This window comes from Raphanus sativus, chromosome 8 (assembly GCF_000801105.2).
Source record: "Raphanus sativus cultivar WK10039 chromosome 8, ASM80110v3, whole genome shotgun sequence".
In the NCBI taxonomy this organism is placed as follows: Eukaryota; Viridiplantae; Streptophyta; class Magnoliopsida; order Brassicales; family Brassicaceae; genus Raphanus; species Raphanus sativus.
Window position 1 is genome coordinate 2,228,502 of NC_079518.1, and position 18,237 is coordinate 2,246,738.

Consider the following 18,237-nt stretch of genomic DNA (forward strand, 5'->3'; position numbering starts at 1 on the left):
ACCCCTACTTACTTTCACATTAATTTATAGTATTCGGTAATAGAGAGCCTCGAGAGGGGCACTTTCAAAGTTTCAAGAGAAGAAAGATCTCTATGGGACCCAGTTAAAGCTGGCAAGAGAGTGTGTCATCGTAGGCGACTAGGCGTGTCCTAAAGGGTACAACTGTCCTTTCTCTTGAGGATTTAGGCGGTTGTCACGTGTATACATTTAATTGGTCCAGGACTAGGAGTAGCGGGAAAAGGTAAATTCGCGTGTGACAACACGTCGTTGAGGTGATTTTATTGGCGTTAACAAAGTGTTGTCGCAGAAGGATCTAAAAGAAGATCAGATCATTCGCAATAAATGCGAATATGCCCCCACGTAAGGGCCACTTTCTCCAGAAGGACAAGAACCATGTCACGTGCAGTATACTTATGTCTTAACGATCTATAATCATAGACGGTCTAGATACGTGGACGGCACAGTTATCTGTATTTCTCACAATTTCAGTTTACATACATCCTTGGTCGTGCGGTGCAGTAGCCGAAGCTGCAAAAGCATTTAACTAATCGTTAAGCTTAACAGACAAAGAAGATTCTTCTGATGCATTTATTAGCTGGTAGCCTGTTAATGTTGTTTACCTATCACTAATGACTAATTTGTTGGTATTAAAACCTGTTTTATGTATTAGTGAAACTAGACAGCCAGTTACCGGTTATGATACATGTATATTGGTTTCTTAAAAAAAACAAATACAATTGTTTGTCTTGGTTTGGCTCTTTGCACGTTGGTTTTAAAGGGAAAATTTGTACGATTCTCCGCTGGAAACAGGCCGGTTCTTGGTAGCCGGTGAGAGCCAGGTCATGATGACGTATAAGGTCATTAACGAATAACGATAGACTTGGCAACAGAATCAACCAAAAGAAGAGGGTCCCCTATAATTTGTGTATGGCCGGTCGGTGCCGTTAATTCTCCGATAAATGATTACTTAATGGTAATTCGACTTTTTAACAATAATTCGAAAATATAAACACATGTGCAGAAAAGAAAAAACACAGCCCACAAGAAAAAAAAAACAACAGCTTTTGAGCAACTCGTATGAATGAAACGTTGAATGGACCAACAAAAAAAAATTTCCCGTGGATGTATTTCCTGACGTGCTGCCATTACAGCTCATACATGCTAGTTTTCGTAGGACCACTAGCGATGTGCGATGTTGCTTTTTTGACTGCTAGTGTTTGCCGCCAAATTTCAATATGTTTTCCCTCTCTTTGATCTAAGAAGAAGGCTTATTAAGAAGTAAAACACTTTATGAGTTTGGGCTGGTCGTAAACCATTGATTTTGTATTATATATTGATAGAAACTGATGCATCGTACTCATGTAGATCACTATGATATACTTAACGGTAACAAACCATATGATAATCTTAGAAATTAGGACTTATCATATAACCTAGTGTAAAAAGGTGGAAACGATGTTTCGTATATTTGAAAAAAAAACATATCGATCGTGATTATTATGCGCATCTGAAAGTTTAGTATATCTGTTCATCTATTAATATATTTATGTTCTAGGTGAGTTTGTTTGTCAACTTGCCGCTCCAATAATATTTGTTCTAACATGACAGCTTTTCATGTCCATAAGCTATTCGGATTGGGTGTTCAGTCTCATCAATTTGCAATTGTTTTTTGTACATCACAAAGAGCTTCAAATTCCAATGTCGGGAAGAGATTGTCACGACCTCTGAGTGCATTGTATATATGACAAACATATTTTAAGAGATCGTGTTACAAAAAAAAGTATTAAATACTAATTGCAATGGATAGCCGGGAAGATCAAGATAATACTAATTGAAAAAAAAATGACCAGACCATTACTCTCAAAGGGCATGTTGCTCCTCGGACGTGACAAAACATGTATTTCTTATTATTATAGTCACAGATTTCTTATTACTATAATCACAATTTTTTTTTATAAGATTGATATAATTCGATAGATGATAGTTGTTTTGATCATCTACTAAAAATTGCAAGTAGATTTATAGCCGAATGTTATGTACCAATCACTGTTTGAGGAGTCGTGAAGACTAAACCTAATTACTGAGGCCAGAACAAAGAGATGGGTTGACTTTTGTTTCACAATAATGCGTAAAGTATAGAGATAAATGATTTGACTTTTGCTTAGAAAACATGATTGACTTTTTCATATAGAATGCCAAAAAAGATAAAGAATAAATAAAATTATCAAAGTTTCAGCATGATCTATATGTTATGAGTTAGATGTTGAGTAATGACGAAGTGGAAGGCTAGAAGCACACACAAGTAGTTAGGAGTGGTACACACCTGTACTTCTATATTATCAATTATCTAACGACAGCGATTAGTCGATTACTGATATTCACCATAATTCTTGTGATTATTTGATGAATAATTATTCACAGCTACAAACCTGTTAGTCTATTACGCTGACTGGAAAACTTTACAAAAATATACATATACATTATAAAATAAAACCATTGGGTCAGGCTCCCTGGCCAGAATGTTCAGCCCATCGGATTAGATGAGATATACATTACTTGACCACCAATTTTCTAAACAGGCTGAATTAGTTTGTACATATATATCGTTTTGGATTTGGTCCGTAATGACTCTCCGTTTATGAACTGAAGAACACATGTCTCTCTAAAACAATCCGACTACAACGCGGTAATGAGAATGACGTCATTTCTTATAACCAAACAATACACAGTGACTAATAACTTCTCCTGTGAAATGAAGATGGAATAACAGGTGGATCCTGTTAGCAGTCTACCTATTTATGACTATGTTTATGTTTTGGATTGAAAAGTGAGTTGACCTTTTTTTCTTTCAAAGTATAAACTCAGGACCAGCTTAAATAGAGAGACAAATTGGTGCAATCACTTAGGATCCAATCTGTTGTCCCCCTATTTCTTAATAGATGATCAATGATCTATTTTTTTAAAAAATACATTTATTTTTATATTAAATATAAGCAAAGGAACCACTTGTTTTTCCAATGCAAATACTCGGAAGAAGTATGGTCGAATCTCACCAGACAGCTTCTGAGAATAGATTATATATACCAATGTGTGGGATGACATTATCCTCCTGCTCACTAAATGCCGAAGCAAACTGGAGCTATTTTTGCTCCGATATGTGTTCTAAGTCACTTTATGTGCAGTTTGGGTAGAACGGAATGGGAGGAGATTTGGAGAGGTTTCCAAGTCTGCGCCGGGACTTACAAAAAGTATTGACAAACAAGTTCGTAATCGTATCTCAAGCATCAACTATCTGCATAACCCAGCTTATCAAGGAGCTATGAGAACTTGGTTCTCCTTTAGATGATCCTATCCTCTAATGTAAAACTTAGTTTCTTTTCTTCTCTGTTTAAAACAAGCAACTTTGGTTGTAACCAGTTTTTTTGTTTGAATTAATTTAATATTTTTTCAAAAAAAAAAAAATATATATATATATATATATAAGCAAAGGGGCTCAATATTCTTTTTATATGAAAATATTTTTATTTTTAAAAATATTTGTGGTATTCTAAACAAAAACAAATATCTATCAGACTTTTTAAAGAAAAATATTAGTTTGGAGTTATTATTTTTTTAAAAAATTGTCCTAGGACCCATGACACCATTGAGCCGGTCCTGTATAAACTTCCGGTGCTTCTCAAATCTCAATGTCTTTATTTTTCTCATTCTCTCGCTGTATATGTATTGCTTTGAAGCAACTAATATCCGTTTCATTCTTCATAAAGTATGCTAACTATATAAAATCAGTATACTATTAATAGGAATGCTTCACAATGTCTTGTTTATCTCATTCTCTCGTTGTATATTTCTTTGAAGCAACTAATATCCGTTTCATTCTTCATAAAGTATGCTAACTTATATAAAATCAGAATACTATTAATAAAGCATGTCGATTGTCTAACCATTACTTTCCATCTTTATCTCATAAACCCCCCTTAAAAAATCTAAATACCATCTGATTTTTGTGCCACTTGTTTGATACGATCATTATCAAGAAAGAAAAAAAATATCTAAAACACAATAAACATGAACTTGTGGTGACGACAGGCGAATATAAAAAGCAAAGCGACTCAACAACGCGCCTAAATATCGGCGCTTCTTAAGCAACAGCTAGTAAACATTAAACAACCCATTCATCTCGCCAAATACGATACCGTTTCAATCATTTAACAATAATTCAGATTCGTTTTTTGTTCCCTTCGAATCTAAAACCCATTAGATCTCTCTCTCTCAATCTGATCGTCGTTCAATCAATGACGTACAGCGACGTCGCCGATAAGCCGGTACCTGAGCTGAAACTAAGGATGGAGGATTCCGGAAACGGAGATTATGTGAAATTGAGAGGAGGATCGGATGAAGAAGAACAAGGATCTCCCGCGGAATCATCGTTAGGGTCTGTCTGGTTCTGGGTTAAATCGATCGCCCTCGTCGCTTGTGTTGGTGTATTAGCATTTGTAATTATTAAATGGGTTGCTCCGTTTCTGATCGAAAAGGTTACTTCTTTTAAAAAAAAAAAAAATTCTGTTTGAAAATTAGGGTTCTTGGGTGTTTAGATTGATCATGTTTTAGGTTTTAGGGATTCAAAAATAAAATTTGACGGTGTATAGAAGGTATTGGCTAGATGATCTATGAGCCCAGTCACTAAAGTTTGAAGCTTTCACTCAAATCTAGAATATGTGATTGTTTCAAAGCAGTCATCATTTTAGGTTCTAATGCTACTTTTTGATGTGTTTTCTAGTGTTTTTGACCATCTCATGAGATTAGCAATGTGAAGTTTATTCCTTTTTCTTATGTTGCTGTGTCTATTTTCAGGAACTGATTCCGTTTATAAATTGGGTGAGAAGCACATTCAGCATCCCGGTGCTAGGTCTTCTCCTCTTTGCCTCGGTTGCTTCGTTCCCAAGCATTCTTCTTCCTTCCTCTCCTTCCATGTGGATGGCTGGTCTTACCTTTGGTTATGGCAAAGGCTTTCTGTTGATTCTGTCAGCAGCATCAATCGGTGTTACTCTTCCTTTCTTGATCGGACATCTCTTCCTCCACAAGATGCAAGTAAGCATCATCAATTGGATCTTACGTGCTCTTTGGTTTGCATACTTTATTAGATGATCAATTTGGTGTGTCTTTATTCATGCAGGAATGGTTGAAGCAGTACCCGAAAAAAGCAGCTATACTTCGAGCCGCGGGTGAAGGAACCTGGTTTCATCAGTTTCAAGCAGTCACGTTAATCCGTGTCTCGCCATTCCCTTACATGATTTACAACTACTGCGCATTAGCCACTGGAGTTCACTACGGTCCTTACATCTTAGGCTCTCTTGTCGGAATGGTCCCTGAGATATTCGTCTCAATCTACACGTATCTCTCTCTCTCTCTCTCTCTCTCTCTCTCTCTCTCTCTCTCTCTCTCTCTCTCTCTCTCTCTCTCTCTCTCTCTCTCTCTCTCTCTCTCTCTCTCTCTGTTTCCATGTTAAGGTCATGTTTCCATGTTAAGGTCATGTTTCCATGTTAAGGTCATGTTCCCCAGAATCTTTGAACTGGTGTTTTTTTTTTTGATATTTGCAGGGGAATAATGCTGAGAACGCTAGCTGTTGCATCAGACCAGAGACACACTCTTTCGGTTGTGGAGATAGTAGTGAATGTTCTTGGTTTCTGTGTAACTGCGGCCGCTACTATTGTCTGCACAATCTATGCCAAGAAGAAGCTAAGCTCAATGCAATCTGACGAAGTAGAGACACTATAAACACACAGTACATAACTATTTTCGTCACTCTTACCACATCATATCATCTTCTAACACGGATCTTGAAACTCTTATCATATTATATTAATTTGAAAATGTATATCTCTGCTTTTTTTTCTTCTTGTATATATCTCAATTGAATTTTGAAATTATTTTTCATTTATATCTCTTTTCCCCTATAATTCGACTCATGGGGTTATCTTATTAATTTAGTGATTACTACTAGATTACCAGTTTAAGATGATCCTGCAATAAAACTAGTCTAACCAGACTAAATTGTCTCTCTCTCCGGTTGCGCTTTCTTTTAATTTAACCCTTTTATCCGGTTTGTCTGGTTTAAAGCTGGTTAACTCACCGAAAATTTCCGAAATACACAAAGACGGTACATTCTAATCCAAAACGCAACCGTTTCGTTGTTTTAACTGAGTCAGCTTCCAGCCTTTGATTCGTTAGAGAGAAAAAGTAAATACGCCGGAAGCCATTCCAAAACCGGTGCCGTTTCCCCCTTCAGATAATCTGAATCGTACCCCGGCGTCTTCTCCGACGGAGGTAACGATTCCGATTGTTATGCGCATTTGTAGAAAAACCTAATGCAAAATGCAAATTCCCCGATCACATTTGCGGATTAATGTGTTGATTCTACGATTGAGAACCATAATTGATCTCTCTCAGCTCTGAAACTTTATATTGAGTCTCTTTTGTGTGTACAGTTTTTAACTAAAGAGAGGAGGGGGAAGAGATGGATCAAGGAAGGCAAGTGTTTGCAGTGGATCTTCTCGAGAGATACGCCACGAAGAATCGTGGCATGATCACATGTATGGCTTCTGGAAACGATGTGATCGTTCTGGGAACAAGCAAAGGGTGGATCATCCGTCATGATTTCGGACTTGGGAGTTCTTATGGTATTATAAGAACTCATTTTCATCATATTATAGATATTGATATGATGAAATGTACAATAATAATCTTATGTTTGAATTTATAGATATTGATCTCTCTGTTGGTCGAACTGGGGACCAATCGATCCACAAGGTTTTCGTTGATCCTGGTGGTAGCCATTGCATTGCTACGGTCACTGGTGGTGTTGGAGGAGCTGAAACTTTCTACGCTCATGCTAAATGGCCTAAGCCGCGTGTGTTGAGCCGCTTGAAAGGCTTGTTGGTTAACGCCGTGGCTTGGAACAAGCAACAGATAACAGAAGGTTGTGCTTTGGTGTGTTATATCTGTCTTGTGTCTTTTTTCTCTCTTCCAGATAGATATTGATATTGTTCTGTCTTTCCCCTGGATTCAGTTTCAACTAAGGAGATCATCCTTGGCACTCAAGATGGGCAGCTATTTGAGATGGCTGTCGATGAGAAGGATAAGAGGGAGAAGTACATCAAGTTTTTGTTCGAACTAGAAGAACTTCCCGAGGCCTTCATGGATTTGCAGGTACTACCGTTTTACTTTGAGACTTGAATATGTAATGGCTATTCTAATTTTCGTTGATATTGGCTTCGTTAAGATCCCGGTTCAATGATTTTGATAAGCCATTAAGCGTGAATGAAATTTTTATGATAGGTTTAAAAGTTCTTATCCCCGATGAGAACTTTGACGGAACCATGTTTCTTTCGTTGGCTTTACTGTTCCAATCACTGTCTTTTGTGTAGATGGAAACAGCCAACATAAGCAGTGGAATGAGGTACTATGTGATGGCTGTAACTCCTACTCGACTCTATTCGTTCACCGGGATTGGAACGTTAGAAGTAAGCTTAACTCTCTTTATCATTTATTTTCTAACGTTTACTCTCATGACAGTAAAATCAATTTATAATCATGAATTGAAATGGTAGCGTTAGAGTTTAAGAGTCGGGTCCATGATGTTATTGAATTAGAAACTTATGGAGTAGTGATCAATTTATTCCCTATGGTTGGGCTTCAGAGGTGAAACCTGATTATCTCCTGAAAATGTGAATTAGCTTTTCTTTCATTCGATTTCTAATTCCTATGTGTTTACTTCCAGTCTGTCTTTGCTAGTTATAAAGAACGTGCAGTCCGTTTTATGGAGCTTCCTGGTGAAATACCAAACAGGCAAGTGCTAATCAATTTATATGAAAGAAATCACAAAGCGTAACCCTGCTCGCTGAACATATAATGTTTTGTCGTCTCGCAGTGAACTACATTTCTTTATAAAACAACGAAGAGCGGTGCATTTTGCATGGCTTTCAGGAACAGGAATTTATCATGGTGGCCTAAATTTTGGAGCTCAGCACAGGTAGATATAGAGTACCTATATCCCTCTGACTTTTATGCTGGGGGATCTTTGTATACTTACCCTCTTTCATCTTTTTAGATTATATCATTGTGTAACTTGATTGAAACTTGTTTGGTAGTAATCCAAATGGTGATGAGAACTTTGTGGAGAGCAAAGCGCTGTTGGACTACTCAAAACTGAGTGATGGTACTGAGTTAGTCAAGCCTAGTTCAATGGCACTCTCAGAGTACCATTTCTTGCTTCTTATTGGGAATAAGGTTAAGGTATGTTTTGGAAACATGAGTTTTATGCATCCCTCGTTGCAGTTTGATCTGGCTACATATATGTTTTGCGTATTTGTGTCCTTACTGTCTGGTGTCTGCATTCCTTAAATGTGGTGGTAGGTTGTGAATCGGATAAGTGAACAAATCATAGAAGAGCTCCAGTTTGATATATCGGCTGATTCAGCTTCTAGGGGCATTATTGGACTTTGCAGCGATGCCTCTGCTGGCCTTTTCTATGCGTATGATCAGAATTCGATCTTCCAGGTCTGTTTGGTGTTTGGCTTGTACTCGTCTATAATGATCTTAGTTAACTACTTTAGTAAAATTTTCTGATATCTTATACTTTCTCATCTAAATTTTGGGCTCTGGATGTCTTCTCTAGGTTTCTGTGATTGACGAAAGCAGAGATATGTGGAAGGTTCACCTAGACCTGAAAGATTATGCTGCAGCTTTAGCAAACTGTCGTGACCCTCTCCAGAGAGACCAAGTTTATTTAGTTCAGGTAATCTTCGATGTCCATCACCGTTGGTTAAATTACTAGGACGATGTTTCTCATGTCATATCCGCAATTCCTTTTCCTCGTCATATTATGCTGAGAATCTCTCTTGTTATGATTACGTGTGAATTGGACACATTCTCTTGTAGGCAGAAGCTGCATTCGCCAACAAGGAATATCTACGAGCAGCATCATTCTATTCCAAAGTAATTTCTCATTCCTTTGTTTTACTTGCTCTAACATGATACAATTTTGACTTGCTATGTTTTCCTTTGCAGGTCAATTATGTAATATCTTTTGAAGAGGTCACTTTGAAGTTTATTAGTATAAACGAACCGGTAAACATTTACCTATGAATCTTGGCTAGTTTTAAATACATACCATAAATTAATCTCAAAACATCTAATCTTTATTTCCGTGCTTGCTGCTCCGGAGAAAAAATGTGTGTCATATGTGGGCTTTAATGTTCACCGCTTTTTATTCCTTATGTGATTGCAGGAAGCTTTGAGAACATTCTTGTTGCGGAAGCTTGATACGCTTTCAAAGGATGACAAGTGCCAAGTTACAATGATATCAACGTGGGCAACCGAGCTATATCTGGACAAGGTTTAGAGTTTACTTCCATACCCACTTATTCTCTGTTCTCACTTCTTAGTAAACACATTTTTTTGGTTTCTAATCTTCACTAAATGTAATACTTCATACTTTATTTGATCTAGTGTCGTAGTTTGTTGATTTTGCTTTCTGGTTTCTTTATGAGTTTATATATCTTATTTTCATATGGTTCTTGAATATGCATTTAGATAAATCGGCTGCTTTTGGAAGATGACACTGCAATAGAAAATCGTAACTCAGAGTATCACTCAGTCATTCAAGAATTCCGTGCTTTCATGAGCGACTGCAAGGATGTATTAGATGAGGCAACCACCATGAAACTTCTGGAGAGGTAATTTCCATAAGCCTCCCAGGAAATAATATCAAAATCTATCTTTTGCCACTGAGAACTTGACCTTTATGATGATGGTGTGTTTTATTCTCTGGAATAAGCTATTCTCTTTAAGACTGTTCTAAGTAGAAGACTGTTCAAAGCACATTTCTAAGGATATCTTGCTTGCAGTATGAAACATTGCCTATCTTCTTTTTTAATCTCATTTTTACTTCTTTCGTTGTAGTTATGGTCGGGTTGAAGAGTTGGTATATTTTGCAAACCTGAAGGAGCAGTATGAAATCGTTATACACCATTATATTCAGGTGAAGGGTGTGATAAGTTTTATATTCCTAATTGATTCCACAGAGATACGTAGGTCTTACTCAGTCTTGTTCAGTTTACTGAGTTTGTTCTTTATCCATTAGCAAGGGGAAGCAAAGAAAGCGTTGGATGTGCTCCAGAAATCTTCAGTTTCAGATGAGCTTCAGGTGTGTAAAAAAAGTAACGCAAGTTTTTCTTTTTTAAAAAAATGGTCTCCAAATCTTTCTTGTAGCTAAAATATATTTTACACATTTCAGTATAAATTTGCGCCAGAGCTTATTATGCTTGACGCGTATGAAACCGTGGAAGCTTGGATGGCCTATAAAAATCTGAACCCAAGGAGACTAATTACTGCAATGATGCGTTACTCAAGCGAACCACATGCAAAGTAATTGCCCACTTCTTAACTGAATGTCCATTCACGTTGGTATTAATCTCACCAATACCTTCTCAAATGAAAATGCAGGAACGAGACACATGAAGTCATAAAATATCTTGAGTTTTGCGTCCACCAATTGCATAATGAGGATCCAGGAATTCACAATTTACTTCTCTCATTATATGCCAAGCAGGTCTGATAAGTTCCCTTTCAATAGTTTTACTTTGATATAGTCATTAGTCTCTTAGAAGCCTGTTCTTAATCCGAAAAGCAACAACGAAAGATTAGTAGTTAGTACTTACTAATTGGTTTCCACTTGTAAGATTAAGTGATACATAGAGGTTTTCTTTTTATATATACATTTAGGAAGATGACAGTGCTCTCCTCCGTTTCCTGCAATGCAAATTTGGGAAAGGACGAGAGAACAGTCCTGAATTTTTCTACGATCCCAAATATGCGTTGCGCTTGTGTCTCAAGGAAAAGAGAAGTCGTGCTTGTGTCCATATATACAGCATGATGTCTATGCATGAAGAGGCAGTAGCCCTTGCTCTTCAGGTAAAAATTCTATATAATCAAAAAATTTATTTCTGTCTTATATGCGCCATCTAAAACAAAACTGCTACTGAAAGATACTGAAGTCGCTGCATTTCCAATTTGTCTCTTTAGTTTGGTTTGAACATTGTTTACTAGAGCTTTCTTCTGGTAGTGTTTGAAAACTCTTTCTGTTTTACAGATCGACCCAGAGCTTGCTATGGCTGAAGCTGATAAGGTTGAAGACGATGAAGACTTGAGAAAGAAGCTGTGGCTAATGGTAGCAAAGCATGTCGTCAAGCAGGAAAAGGGAGTCAAAAGGGAAAACATAAGAAAAGCTATTGCCTTTCTCAAGGAAACTGATGGCCTTCTAAAGATTGAAGATATTTTGCCATTCTTTCCAGACTTTGCCTTAATTGATGACTTCAAGGTTAGTTCTCTTTACCAGGCACACAAAACGCTCTGCCTTGTGCTTTTGTTATTTTCTTCAATACCGTTGTGTAGGAAGCGATTTGCTCGTCTCTGGAGGATTACAACAAGCAAATAGAACAACTGAAAGAGGAGATGAATGATGCCACACGTGGGGCAGATAATATTAGAAATGATATCAGTGCCTTGACACAAAGATATGCTGTGATCGACCGTGAAGAGGAATGCGGGGTATGATCATCATAAGATTGAATATTCTTTTATTATATATATAGATAAGAATCAGAGTTTTTTTGGAAGAACCAAAATCATCAGCACACCTTTATCCATGTGAATGTTATTCCAGGTTTGTAAACGTAAAATCTTCACGACGACCGGGGATTTCAGATTGGCACAGGGATATTTTTCAGCTGGACCACTGGCTCCTTTCTATGTATTTCCTTGTGGACACTCTTTCCATGCACAGTGCCTGATCACACACGTCACTAGCTGTGCACACGAAGAGCAAGTAAGTCTCAAACCATGAGTTCTTGTTCTTAGTTACATCTGCGTATATCAGATACTGCAAATTTTAGCGATATTCAGCTGTTCTAGAGTTTGTACCATGGGGATAGATTTACTCTAAAAGCAGCTTAGTTCTTAATGCTACTTTCAGTAGTAATACATACATCTCGAGATTTGTGTACCAATGTTACAAATGCGAGTTCATTTGTCGATTGGTTTTCCTGAAAATCTGTAGGCGGAGAGTATACTCGATCTGCAGAAGCAGCTGACATTGCTCGGTAGCGAAACACGGAGGGATATGAATGGTAATCGATCTGATGAACCCGTAACTAGCACAACTACTGCAGACAAGGTATGGACATTTATTTTCCCTATATTCACTTAGCATCAATGTGTTGACATACTTTCCTTACGTTGAGGCAGCTTCGATCAGAGTTAGATGATGCTATCGCCAGTGAATGCCCATTCTGTGGAGAACTAATGATCAATGAGATCACTCTGCCTTTTATTAAACCTGAGGAAACACAACATTCTGCCTCGTGGGACCTCCGACCACAGACCAACTTAGCTAACCAGAGGACCATTTCTTTGCCTGTTTGATTTGTGTAACACCGTGATTTCCTTTTCATGTAATTTCTTCTTCAGCTGCCTTGGATTGTGGATGTGATTTTGAGTGTGAGTTAATATTATTATTAAGCTTCTTGAGATGACATAGAATAGAACTCGTCAAAAGACGAGAAGAACATTACGTGTAAAATACAGAGAGAGTAGTGAGAGAAAGTAGATCGAAACTCCGGCGGTCGGCCGGCGCGTGAGCGTCCGTGCCGCCGCCGAAGGTCTTAATCTTCCAGTCGAGTCCGTCAGATCTTGGCCCTCTTTCGTCTCCTTGTCACGACTGCTTTGTTGGAGCTCTGGTCCGGCCCACCCTTTTGTCGGCAACTCGAGGAGTTAACCGATTCAATCGGCGGGTCTTCAACTGGAGTAAAGACACCGTCGTGTGTAAGCTACGGAGTAGGGTTTTTTGTGTGGTGTTTTTTTCCGGGAGGCGGAGGCTCTAATAGTTCCGTCGCCGCCGGTCCTTATCACCGGGAGGAGGGAGCTTCTTCAGCTTCTCTGTCGCCGGTTTCTGTCCCGGGGAGTGAAGGCTTCCACAGTCTTGCGCCGCCGGTTTCTAGGTTAATCTAGGTTACTTATGGATTAGGGTTTGTGGTCAAAGTTTGGCTCGGGTTGGTAGCTGCGCTTGTGTTTAAATGGCTCGCGTGTTTGCGATGATGAATGAGCTCTTGAGTAGATCGAAGACGATCTTCAGAGTGAAGGAAAAGCAGGAAGCTTAGAGAAATGGTTGCGGTGTGGAGGTTCGTTGGTTTCCCGAGCTCCGACGCGACGAGTTGCGGTGGTGTTGCAGCCGACGGCGTGGTGTCCTGAGGGCGAAGATCACAACAAGTGGTTTGGGCCTCTTTGACACGTGGGCCTGCTCGAAGCCGTGCGGTTTCATTTGGGCCGAAGTGTAGACCCGTTAAGGGAAGAGTTTGTGGGTTCAGGGTTTGGGCTCAATGTTTTGGCCCGTATTTTGGTGTAGTATGCATGTTGCTTAGTCTGGGCTGTATGGACTTTGGGTATGTATGTGGGCTTGGCCCGTTTTATAATTAATATTAAAATTTTTGAGGGAAAAAAAAAACATACACTAAAGTTTGCTCACCTACTTGTGTCTATATGTTTTTCTTGACCATTATATCAGTCTTAAAAAATTGGTAAATAAAATTAATTACTATTTATAAGTTACATAGACAACGTAAAGTCAGTAATACATTTTTGGAAAAGAATACAATATGTGGAGCAACCAATCATATGTAAAGAAATTAGAATATAAGCATATATTCTTCTTTTTAAGAGATTTTTTTCATGGATTTGGTCCCTTATTGGTTTTACTTTTCCCTTTATCCGAACAACAACCAAAATACTTTGAACCAAAAGAGGCATAAAAATAATACAAAAATGTTAATAAATCAATTGATAGCCTCACATAGGTTGGACCAAATGACAAACTCACAAGCTGTCATTATCTGTCTCTACTCTTCTTTTCATTTTACAGAAAACAATATACAAACATAAACTCTTGAAGAAAGTTTTGTTTTCCAACTAACATGTTACATATGTGTGTGCGCGCGCAATTATGAGAATGAAACCACAACAACTTGGATTTATTTACATTCTAATATGAAATGAAGCTTGTAAGATGATAGTACTAGTATTTATTATAGAAGCCTAAAATATAGTTGTGTAACCACCTTAAAAGGTTAACTATATTCCAACACACCTTGGCAAGTAAGTCTAATGATAAACTCAACCCTACATTAGCTAAAACATCATCATCAACTTGTCAAGGACCTATTTAATACAGATTCAATTTTGGTTGTCACGTTTCGTTCAGCCGAACAGAGGCTGCTTCGTCAATTGTAGTGCACATGTGTATTAAAAAAGTCATAAAAATAAAAACCAAACTTTTTCTGTTAACAAAGAACAAACTCTTAAGCTAGTAGCTTTTAGATCAAAATAGTAAATTCTGTGTTACAAAAAAAAATGGTAAATTCTAAATCATTGTAAGAATAAAAATGTTTGAAATTGCAAAACATTATTTTGAAAAAGGTAATATTGAAATTAGTAGCATGTTACAACTTACAAGTGACACAACTAGCAAGTTGCAAAAAAAAAAAAAAAAGCAAGTGGCAAAGAAACAACAAAGTAAAATAATGTGCTGATTTAACCAACCAGATGACAATGCGATTCCACCTAATGGAAGAAATAAATTTATTACTTTTTAACTTTTTCCACTTTATGTGTCCATAATTTTGGCAATACAAACTATAAAACGAAATAATAATACAAGAGAAGAATTTAAAGAAAAAACAAAAGAAAGTTACAATGTCTTTTTCTTTTAATTCTGCCCCTACTTTTCCACTTTTGTTATATATATTACCCTTTTCAATTTCATATCTTTTCAGTTTTCCCCAATCAATCTCAACCATTTACAGTTACATTTCCCCCCTCTCAAACCGGTTCAAAACAATAGCAGAATGCCAAAGAATCAAGATACTTTAACCGAAAAATACCATAAAATAAGAAATTACTTCACCGGTTTAACCCCAGTCTCTTGTCCCACTTCCACACTTCACTTCTGGTTAAGCAACTTGGATCTCTTCCTAGCTTCGCTATAGAGAACCACTCCCATAATCGTGACTCCGAATCCGGCAACACCCATCACCGTCACCGGATTCCTAAATATCAAAACCGAGACTCCTGCAGCCACGGCGGCTTTCCCGTTGCCCAAAACCTGCAAGGTGAGAGCACTCGTGTGCTTTGTCACCAAGAAGTTCGTCAAGTTTACTAAATATGCCACTGTAGCGTTCCCGGCGAGCAAAAAGATGATCAATGGATCGGTCCTAGCCTTTTCGATTAGGATTCTTAATACATTTCCTTCGATGTAGAGTGTAAATGGTAGTAAGATACACGCTGCCATTGGAGCCATGTAGAGCAGAAGATTCATCGAATGTAGCTTCTCTGATTCAGACGTCAGGATAATCCCCTGCCAATACACAAAATTTGGTTAAACCAAATCAAACCGATTCAATAAAGATAAAACCGGATTCGAACTGAACTGAACTTCCGACAAAAGTGAGATCCAAACTAGTAGATTCAGACATTGAGACATTTGTTGTAATAACGGAAACCAAACGAAATTCGGACACAAACTCCGGTTTAATTGATACTAAACTGTAATTCCAACAGAGTCAAACCGGATCCGAACTGAACTGAACTTCCGACCAAAGTGAGATCAGAACTACATTAGTAGATTCCGACATCGAGACATTTGTTGTAATAAAACCGAATTAGAACACAAATTCAGGTTCAACTAACTTTAAAACCGACCAAACCAAACAGGTTAATCGTTAATCACCATACCTGGACGACGGATTTAAGAGCTCTACCGGCGGTGGAAGCGACGCAAATGAGGAAACCGAAGAGATGAAACGAAGGCTCGGAGTTAGAAGCGAGAACTATGCCGGAGACGACGGGAAGCAGAGCCAAGTAAACTTCGGTGGACTCCGTTTTACAGGTAATGAGGAAAGAGAAGACGGCGGTGAAGAACGGCGTGGTGGCTCCGATCGCCTGATTGAAAGAGACAGGGATGTAACGGAGCGAAGTGTTGCCGCACACGACGGAGAGGCAGAAGATCGCGGAGAGAGCGAGGATCTTCAGAAACTGACGGCGGGATAGGATGTGCTGACGCGGCACGATGCCGGCGATGTTGATGACGGCGGAGCTGTAGGCGGCGCAGGAGAGCATGTGCGTCATTGTCAAGAAGATCGGGTAGCGGAAACCGTAGTAGAAGAGGAGGTACTTGTTCAGGAGGAGGACTCCTATGTTGGAGCCGAACCAGGCGGCGATTATCGCCGCCGTGAGGACGGAGGGAGACACTGTGGGGGAGGAGAGGAAGAAAGGTTTTCCGGTGGAGGAAGAGGAGGAGTGAGGAGGTGTTCCGGGGATGTCGATGACTGTTGGTGTGGTGGTTGCGGCGGCGTCGAATCTCGGGTTGCTCATCCGCCGCGTGGTCCATGATTGAGCTTCCACCATTTCGACTAGAGAGAGAGTTTTTCTTTTTTTGCTTTGTGAGATCTGAGAGTGAGAGGTGGTAGCAAGAAGAAGAAAGAGGATGAATGTAAATCGGAAGGTGAAGATTCAGATTTAGTGTAAACGTTTCTGAGTGATATCAGCCGTTGGATCTTATACTTGGGAGGGAATACTTTTATTTTTTAAAAATTAAAAGGAAAACAAATCTAACGAAATTAATTTTAAGATTCGAAGTCTTGTGTTCGGAGTTCAAGCATGAGTCAGAAGTGTCGGTAGTAGGTCCGGTCCGTATTTGAGATCCGAACGGAAACAATCCTCTACGACGCAGTCTAATTTAAATTCCCCTTTGATGACGCATCCTAATTAATAAGATTTTTTTACATCCAGAGACACATTTTCACATCTCAATTACATTTGAAGACACATTCTGCTTTTGACACACTTTCTTCCCATGATTTGTCTTTTCTACCCTTTCATTGATCAACAATAGATTTTACTTTTGTTCTAACTAAAACAAAACATTTACGATTAAAAATTTTGATTGTCCTCTTTGTTTCTCTCTCATGTTTCCAATCGGAAATCACTTTCCCAAATCCCTGACCCTAATTTCTCCTGCTTCATTTTAATCTCAAATCCATGAACTCCAATTTCCCTTGTTTCCTCATGTAGATTTCTTAAGGCAATTGTGGGTTTTCACGAACCCTGGTTCCCCAGAAATCTGCTTACTCTCTCATTTCTCCAATCAATGGAAAAGAATCATCCCTGTTTGATTTCTCATTCTGATTTCGTGTACCAAAGTTAATCAATTTTCTCAATCTGATTCTGATAACCCGAGCATCACTTTCCTTGATACATATAACCTCGAAAGCGATCTTTTGGCTGGAATACGACCATTGAGCTTTTCATTCACCTCCTCTCTGCTTGTCTCGGTGTCGGGTCGTCATCTAGTGGAGCTGCGTTGCGAAGAGTTTTCGACTTGGGAGAAGATGGTGATTTGGAGGGTGGCAGAGATTACTTTTGATTGGTGCAGATAACCGGGTAAATCGTCGCTAGTGTTTGTTAGATTTCTAAATATTGAGATAATTCTCGGTAGTGTTCATGTAGAATTGAATCCGTTGTTGGTTTGTTAGATTCCAAAATATTTTAGTTCGTCCACAAATCTGTTTTTTTTTGTTAGAAAATACATTGGTTCCAAAACTAGGTTAAATAAAGGATTGCTGCTTATGCTCATCATAATGAACACATCAATGGTCAGGATCATTGGTTTGGTAGGAACTTGAAATATTTTGATCTTTCTGGTGATTTATACCGTCCACGCTTCAAAGACAAAGTCGAGGTCTTTTTTTTAACACCAATCTCTTGTTTGGGTTAAAGTTTCCTCCTTTTCTTTCTTTCTCTGTTTCTGTGATGATGATTTTTTGTTTATTTGAGACGTCGACGGATACCCACTTTTCTCGCTTTTTGGTGAGTCTCGTAAGGCCTGAAAGCTCACGCCATCACACTGTGTAAGGAGGAGCTCTCGGAGAAAAGAGATGATGATCGATCTCCATCTCCAATTGCCGGAATGGTTTCTCCGCCATGTTAACTGTTGGAATCATAGGCTTCCCCTCCGGATAAGTAGCGCCACAAACAGCTTCATGTTTATCTTCTTCACGGGTCTGTTCAAGGTCACTTTGTTACCATTGATATTTTCATGGCCAAGAAGTTGAACGAACATATTGTTCCTTC

General features: G+C 38.5%; 3 protein-coding genes across 3 annotated transcripts; 2 read left to right on the forward strand and 1 right to left on the reverse strand.

Moving 5' to 3' along the window:
* The first annotated feature begins 4,121 nt into the window (after positions 1-4,121).
* On the forward strand, positions 4,122-5,938 carry LOC108822621 (uncharacterized). The gene is made up of 4 exons (XM_018595744.2): positions 4,122-4,532; positions 4,852-5,088; positions 5,174-5,391; positions 5,598-5,938. The coding sequence occupies exons 1-4, from the start codon at positions 4,293-4,295 to the stop codon at positions 5,773-5,775; spliced, it is 873 nt and encodes a 290-aa protein (XP_018451246.1). The 5' UTR covers positions 4,122-4,292; the 3' UTR covers positions 5,776-5,938.
* A 229-nt stretch (positions 5,939-6,167) lies between these two features.
* LOC108822619 (vacuolar sorting protein 18) lies at positions 6,168-12,580 on the forward strand. The gene is made up of 24 exons (XM_018595742.2): positions 6,168-6,324; positions 6,486-6,677; positions 6,761-6,976; positions 7,067-7,206; positions 7,425-7,520; positions 7,778-7,845; positions 7,928-8,029; positions 8,148-8,292; positions 8,413-8,556; positions 8,675-8,794; positions 8,938-8,994; positions 9,067-9,126; positions 9,287-9,394; positions 9,592-9,734; positions 9,961-10,039; positions 10,142-10,204; positions 10,295-10,425; positions 10,504-10,609; positions 10,783-10,971; positions 11,150-11,377; positions 11,452-11,607; positions 11,723-11,884; positions 12,116-12,232; positions 12,304-12,580. Exons 2-24 carry the CDS (start codon positions 6,515-6,517, stop codon positions 12,478-12,480), a joined length of 2,970 nt encoding a protein of 989 aa, XP_018451244.1. The 5' UTR covers positions 6,168-6,324; positions 6,486-6,514; the 3' UTR covers positions 12,481-12,580.
* A 2,094-nt stretch (positions 12,581-14,674) lies between these two features.
* LOC130499158 (probable sugar phosphate/phosphate translocator At1g12500) lies at positions 14,675-16,699 on the reverse strand. Its single transcript, XM_056993106.1, has 2 exons — positions 15,841-16,699; positions 14,675-15,463 (listed from the first exon to the last, which is right to left on the reverse strand). The coding sequence occupies exons 1-2, from the start codon at positions 16,510-16,512 to the stop codon at positions 15,050-15,052; spliced, it is 1,086 nt and encodes a 361-aa protein (XP_056849086.1). The 5' UTR covers positions 16,513-16,699; the 3' UTR covers positions 14,675-15,049.
* Positions 16,700-18,237: the final 1,538 nt, after the last annotated feature.

Excerpts from the sequence above, each read along its gene's own strand:
- LOC108822621 (XM_018595744.2), top strand. The coding sequence starts at position 4,293 with ATGACGTACAGCGACGTCGCCGATAAGCCGGTACCTGAGCTGAAACTA. Across the intron at positions 4,533-4,851 it reads CTCCGTTTCTGATCGAAAAG|GAACTGATTCCGTTTATAAA; the intron begins GTTACTTCTTTT and ends GTCTATTTTCAG. Across the intron at positions 5,392-5,597 it reads ATATTCGTCTCAATCTACAC|GGGAATAATGCTGAGAACGC; the intron begins GTATCTCTCTCT and ends TGATATTTGCAG.
- LOC130499158 (XM_056993106.1), bottom strand. The coding sequence starts at position 16,512 with ATGGTGGAAGCTCAATCATGGACCACGCGGCGGATGAGCAACCCGAGA. Across the intron at positions 15,464-15,840 it reads CTCTTAAATCCGTCGTCCAG|GGGATTATCCTGACGTCTGA; the intron begins GTATGGTGATTA and ends GTGTATTGGCAG.
- LOC108822619 (XM_018595742.2), top strand. The coding sequence starts at position 6,515 with ATGGATCAAGGAAGGCAAGTGTTTGCAGTGGATCTTCTCGAGAGATAC. Across the intron at positions 8,557-8,674 it reads ATCAGAATTCGATCTTCCAG|GTTTCTGTGATTGACGAAAG; the intron begins GTCTGTTTGGTG and ends TGTCTTCTCTAG. Across the intron at positions 10,610-10,782 it reads TCTCATTATATGCCAAGCAG|GAAGATGACAGTGCTCTCCT; the intron begins GTCTGATAAGTT and ends ATATACATTTAG.